This window comes from Lycium barbarum, chromosome 12 (genome assembly GCF_019175385.1).
Source record: "Lycium barbarum isolate Lr01 chromosome 12, ASM1917538v2, whole genome shotgun sequence".
Taxonomy (NCBI): Eukaryota; Viridiplantae; Streptophyta; class Magnoliopsida; order Solanales; family Solanaceae; genus Lycium; species Lycium barbarum.
In genome coordinates this window covers 2,021,561-2,028,624 of record NC_083348.1, presented here as the reverse complement: position 1 = coordinate 2,028,624, position 7,064 = coordinate 2,021,561, and the positions used below count along the sequence as shown (strand labels likewise).

Sequence of the window (7,064 nt, the reverse complement as noted above, 5' to 3'; positions counted from 1 at the left end):
CGTGGATCAAACGCTGCATATTTCTCTAAAAGCTAAAAGCATTCAAGCATTCAAGTATTTCTCTAGAATTTCTAGAGATCAAGACTCAGATTCAAGATCAAGCTCAAAAACCCTTAAATTCAAGTACAAGTCACATCAAATCCATCGAATTCAAGATCAAGCTCAAAAGCCCTTGAATTTACTATAGAAAAGGTGAATTAGAGGAATCATAGAGATTGTAACACTCATATTCTGAAATCAAATACAACGATTGTTGCAACATTTTCCTATCTTGATTATTATTTTCTCGACGTGAATTTTATTGTTTGCAATTCCAAAGGGAAAGAATGATACTGCCTACAACTGCGTTCATGATGGTCTAAATCCAAACAGCTCCAATGATTCATGGAAATTGAAGGAGAGCTTGCAAAAGTTCCTGGCATAAACCTGGAATGATGTCCACAACCGATACACCTCCAAGATGCAAACTGAGATACTTTATGATATGGAATGAAAATGTTTGCGTTTAAAGTTTCTTAAATGTTTTCAAATCTCTAAATGCTTTATGATGTTGAGCAGCAAACGCTATCCGTACAGTAGTGGATCAAGGTATGCAACGAGCAGAAGTCGTGATAAAAGGTCCCGGTCTCGGATCGAAGTGGTTTCTCATAAAGATAGTAACATGTCTCCCTCCTTTCCAAGTTATTTTTTAATAGAACCATAACATAGTAAAACAATATTATTTTGATGAAGCATTGAGATATCATTCAACTAAGCTTTGCCATAGCTACGTACAAACTGTCTTAAAATATTTTGATGTCAAAGTCATTTTGTCTTCTTGTTTGGGGGAGGTGTTGAGGAGGGTTCAGGTCAGAGGCCTCATTATAAAGACGAGCTGAATCTGAAAAAATGCTGGTTCTGCTTTCATCTGCCTAGGAGAAAATATATAGAATACTACTTATCAAGTTTGCGAACAGGAGATGATTAAAAAAAATTCAAACTACTCCCTATGTCAAAAAGTGCTTCTGTTGTTATTATGATAAGAACATTTAAAGAACTATTTATTTATCATGTAACTTCTAAAATGGATCTTTTTGGATCCAACTCCAAAAAGTTAGTCAGCTTGACTCAAGCATCAATCGTAGTGTCTCGTAATCTCCAATTAAATCACCAGAAGATCAGTGCAAACTGCAGTCATCATCCTGATTGCTGCGCCCAACTGTCGAACAATTGTAGCATAGCCTGACCACTTAAGCTTACCAATCATGTTTCCCAGCACTGGGGAATTTGTAATAATTTCTGTTGTTTCAAGACTTACACTATTGAAATACGTCTACCTCAAAACAACACACATGCAACAAACACAAGTATTTTGGATCAGAAGTGTTGTGGGCACAACATTGAAGCAATTCTAGACAAAATTTCAGAAGCCTCATGGTGGTTAGTTATAGCTGCCGCGTTTTAAGTTCTGACTTCTCTTTTTCCGTTGTTGGGGATAATTTGGGTGGTCTGTAGGTTATATAGAGTTCTCTTGTCATATTTGGTATTACTCTCTGCAATGTCCCAACTTACAACTGCCCTACACTGAATTGCACGTGAATCAGGAATCATTAGCCGATTCATCACCCGAATCTTCTGAATCTGACCCGTTCACCATCCTATCAAGTGAATCCATGTTTCCAACTTCTGGGATAGTATGTAACCTAAGCTTTTCAGCATCCTCACTGAGAAATATTAGGCAAGGAAAAGCAAAGACTATCAGCTGAATTCTACTATCCCACACAATGATTGACTAAAATCTTGGAAGAGGTCACTTACTCGGCCACTCCAAATATTTCCTTAACAGTTAAGGAGCTATCCCTTGAGCAGAATTCTGGAAGCTGTTTCACAAATGAACCAAGACAGTCAATAGAGGTAAATTCAAAAGCACATCACTGTGAAATTCTAAAAGATCTACCATATGAGAAAGCTTTGAGTGGTTTCATCTACAGTGGTATAACCAAATTTTACATCTTTAACCAAGATGGGGCAGAGTAGGAATAACAATCTATCAAAACCCAGGAAAATGCAGAGCTACTACAAAAATTGGATGCGACAACTCAATATTCTAGAAGTTACCAGGAAAGTCAGTTCAGATGAATCCCTGTCTGATTTTAAGAATCCTAGTTTGACCCGTGATTCATACTAGAAAATAGCTAAAAAGTGACTTATTTAGTATTTCCAGGGGAAAATGTGGGAAATATACTAATTTTTGGATTTCAGATGATACAATAGAGTAAAAGTGGTATATTGTAGAGTAGAAATGCATCTCAGGTAACTTCCGAGTTATATAGAAAACTTCTCTTTTATAAGGGGAAAAGTGAAAACCATTTGGTGGCAAACCAAAAGGGAATTAGGACTCTTTATTTTGGACATAGGGAGTACTTTTATATCCAGGTAAGCGATGATCTACCTTGAATTGGACCTGACTATGATTGCTAACAAGTTTCATTTTATCTTTGTCCCAGTCCGGTTGCATTTCACACATCCTAGTTAAACATTAACATAGAAATATTGAACTTTAAATGACACAAAACTGAGCGAGCAAGTTGAGATGTAAATGCTATTGTATCCAAAGTAACTAATTTGTCTACATCTCATTAGGAAGGTATATCATTTAGTAAAGACAAAGGCAAACATTGGAAAGGAACGCATTTAATAAGCCAACTGGGGGAGATACTTTTCGTAGTCAATATGGTAAAGAAAAATATACAATGACCGATTTGAAAGGATGGTATTTAATATGAGAGATGAGGAGAAGATACTCTTCAAAGTCAATATAGTAAAGAAAAAGGAATTACTAAGCACTGTTATTCCATGATGAAGGGATCTAGATATCACATAATAATTCTGATGCAGAATATGTTAAAAAGTAGGATAAGGTCATCATTTGATGAGGCCCCTTACCTCAGAGAGATAATAAATCTTCCCAAAAAGAGCTTGCACAGCAAGTTTTCTCTTCAAACCCTTCTCAGAATAGCCTGAGATATCCATAACAACTGGACCTGAAAGTTGAGAGACTTGTTTACAGCAAATAAACTGTTGCAGAAATACAATTTAGCAGATTATGTACACTATAAGCACTTATATACGATGGAAATAATCTATGAAGAAAACAACTCAAGACCATGATACAAAGTCCTTTCGACTGAATGGTGATATAACTAACAGCTGTCAATATTGAGTTGCTTGTTCCACAGATTTTAAACCAACCCTTAAATGAACATTCACATTGCAATGAAAATCTTTTTTGGCCTTAGGTCCTTAAAATAGTAGTTGTTGAGTGGTAAGAGCACATCACGTGATGTGTGGGTTAGGTGCACTTCACGGGCTCGAATCCTGTTGCAGACAAAGAAAATAATAGATCTGACCAATGGAAAGAACAATAGATCATTGGAAATGTAGGTTCTCAATCAAGAAGTCCAACCATAAGCCACAAGTAACTTCATTGGCTATATGAAAACATGAGTTCTTTTAGGTCAATGAGGCAGAGTATTTTTGCTACTTTTTCCTCTTTGGCGTGTGCGCATGTGTGTGTGTAGCCAGACCTTTTCTTTTGACAAGTGTGGATCAGACCGTATCTTCTAAACTAGAAGACCATACAAAAGATCATTCAAAAGGGGAGAGAGATAGATAGATAGAGAGAGAGAGAGAGAGAGAAGAGCTCACAAGAAATCCAGTAAAACCAATACCTTTGTCTTGAACAATTCGACGTGAAATTTCATTCAGTATTCCAGCAACTTCAGAATCAGTCAGCAAGGATGCTTTCCTCAAATGAATCAAATTTGCTATTAAATCCGGGCTAAATGGCTTCTCATTCAAGGAGTACCGAATATATTTTCGGAAAATCTCCTCCATATCAAAACCTGCCTGCAAAAGTTACAAGGTCTGATTCAAGACTCTATAATGATCAATAACATCAATAACAGGCAGATGACATATTTTAGATTAGATATATTAAAAGAAAAAGAAAAGAATTGGGCATTAGAAAAGGATATGAAACAGCAGCCTATCTTCATCACCTCTAAAGGCAGATGCCTATAATTCAAATATCTAATACCCGAAACAAAGATCAAGTGCCTTGCCACCAGTAAAGACGAATCTCTAATTCAAAAATTCAATACTACCAGTAAAGACAAAGTACCTTGAGAAGATGCCAGAAGTTGTAGGCAAAAGAAGTGGCAATCACTTTAAAAGGGAAGGAATATCACTGAAGATATTGAAACAAAGTTACAGAGGCATTGCACCCAGGAAAGAGTTTATCACAACCACTAGTGGTAGCAAAAGGAAAAGGTAAAAGGGAGTGAATCTACTATATCATCCTGCTCAATAACGTTGCACACAGAAATTTCCAGAACCATTAAGCTTCAAGTCCAAGAAATTTATGACCTCATCAAATTCTGCTGATATTAACATACTAACAGAAGATTGTCAAAACTGCAAACTAGTTGGTCAGATTCTACAAAAGCTCTCCTAATTACTTCATGGTAAGGCATGTATCTACACGAAGAATATTTAACCCATTTTGGCAAAGGAGGAAAGAAGGAGAAGGGGAAACATATACAGGAAAATTCGCAATGCCATGATCATGTAGAGGAGAGAATTACAAGTAATAGTCGGCAGACTAGCTACAAAATAAGTTTATGACCAAAAAGCACTTATTTACTTATTTATTTTGATTAGTAATTATGACCTAGAAACATCTAATCAACAATGATACATTAGTTAAAATGTAATATTTTTATGCTTAAACCAAAATATTGTTCTAAACCAATCCAGGCAGTATCTCTATTTCACGGTAGATAAGATATAACTCTGAATCCAGAACATACAAGGACGAAACAAGATTTTAAAAGCCTGCAGCTAACGCCGGGGAAAGCTAAATGTTGTACCATGGAGAAGGAGTATTTGCTTGATGACATGTCAAATTAACCTAAAGATAGCATTACGGACAAAATATCATACCTTTTGTGCCAGTTCCTTCAAAGTTGCAGGCTCAACATTGTCTTTTCCTTTCTCAAATAATTCGTCGATTGACTTGCACAGCACAGCATTTTTATTGACCTAAAATTTTGTACTCATCAGACTGCTCATCAAGAAAAGCACAATACTTCCCCTTCTACGAAATGACCATGTTTTTATAATATTTTTTTTAGTAATAAGAGAAGTTGTTCATGTTGACACATTACATACTTAAACCATGTACTCAAAATATCTCCACACCAGGTAAACTGCTAATAAGAAACTTCATATTTGCAATACTATATTTAAGAGGTTTAATACACTTTGAGAAAATACGAAGAATAGATGTATCATCAACAAAGCTATGCACTTCAATATGAGTCTATTCCTTACAATACCTTCCGGTTTAGTCCTTTCTATTATAATCAACATTTTTCTTCCAAGGAGACTCATCAACCATAAATGTCCATTTTTTAATTGATAGATAAGGGTACAAATTTTCCAAAAACTAACCAGCTAAAACTTAGAGTATGGAGAAGACAGCGAGAGTTCAATTTAAATTGTGAAGGGAAAATACTGGAAATGCACGTCTATGTATCTTAACAAGGTATTGTCGTTTGATAGAGCGTATAAGAATAGTACTGAATAGGGTGTATTAGAAATGCCGGGATTATTTCTTGTCCACTATTTGGTTTGATGTATTAACGGCAGTTATGTCTTTAACCATGTTTATCCATGTATTGTTAATACCATAGTTTGTTTTATGAGTGAAAGAAAACGGCTTCTAAATTTGCAGTAAAAAGGTTGAATCTCATTTCCTATGTACAAGAATCAAATGGTGAAAAAAGTAAACATAAGCAATAGAGATTGTTTACCCCAAGATTGGTGAATTATCATGATAGCTTGAAGCGGGTCGACGGTGAAGTAAGACCAAACTCATGAGCTTATTATCCTGGGTCGGAACAAGTTGATAGGACCCCCTTTTTTACATCCCCATGTTCCCCGTGTGGGGGCATGGGGGCGAAAAAAGGAAAGAGAGGGATGGGGTTTCTCTTGCTTTTGGTATAGAGGGCCCCAATAAGAATAGTACTTAATAAAATGTATAACACTAACAAACAAGGGATTAATAATACCAAAGCTAATACATGTATTATTTTCTCTAATCCACCCTACCAAAAAACATAGACACATCCAAGTAGAACTGAACTAATGATTGTAAGACTGACCAATTTTCGACGCTTCTCCCGAGGAGAATTGAACTTGCGGACGGTTTTAACAAAGGCAATGACAAAAGTGATGCCAAAGTAAGTCAAAGGCACGGCAAGAATCCATGGTAAGGAGCTACGGCCAACCCTGGGACCAGGAATTGCCTGAGTAACGGAACCTGTGAATTCAACGAGGTCCAAGGCTTTCTCTTGTATCCATGGCAGCTCCTCTTCAACCTCCTCCTCTTCATCTTCTTTCTTTTTATCAGTTGCGCCACTGTCACTACTCTTTGCTGCTCTCAATGGAGTAGTGGTGTGGGTTCTGTAACTTGTACTGCCACGGGGAAAACAACTGAAAGTTTTATTGGTGGAAGGAAATAGGGTTGATAGACGGGGCTGAGAGAAAGTGTGAAGTGTAGAACCAGATGCGGCCATGGAGCACTGATTGTTGCCGGCAGGAACCACAAAGACTAGTGTACGATTAGGAGGCTATAGCATTTAGCACCAACAGGACATCCAATGCTCTCAGCTATCTTTTCGAGGGGAAACACATTAAGGGTCTGTCTGGAAAGCTACCCACCCAAGTAATTGGAATTGGTGTAATTGGATTGCCACACTTTTTGGCCTCTTTGTTCATTTTTGTGTGCGGAGTGCCCTTCAAAGCCGAGTGTCTTTAATTTTTATCCTTCGCCTAATATTATGAGATTTGGAATTCGAATTTCAGTTTAATAAAAAAATCATAAGACAGAGTTTTATAGCAAAAGTTAGGCTTTAAGGCAGAGTTCTGCAAAATTGCAACTGAGTAAAAAAAAAGTAAAATTTTCACAAACAACTACCTTTTAACTCTTTCTAACAACTTATAACTACATATTCTATATT

At 36.6% G+C, this 7,064-nt stretch overlaps 1 protein-coding gene across 1 annotated transcript; it reads right to left on the bottom strand.

Moving 5' to 3' along the window:
• Positions 1–960: 960 nt before the first annotated feature.
• Positions 961–6,798, bottom strand: LOC132622323 (uncharacterized). The gene is made up of 6 exons (XM_060336913.1): positions 6,207–6,798; positions 4,984–5,082; positions 3,711–3,888; positions 2,926–3,023; positions 1,798–1,859; positions 961–1,703 (listed from the first exon to the last, which is right to left on the bottom strand). Exons 1-6 carry the CDS (start codon positions 6,618–6,620, stop codon positions 1,580–1,582), a joined length of 975 nt encoding a protein of 324 aa, XP_060192896.1. The 5' UTR covers positions 6,621–6,798; the 3' UTR covers positions 961–1,579.
• Positions 6,799–7,064: the final 266 nt, after the last annotated feature.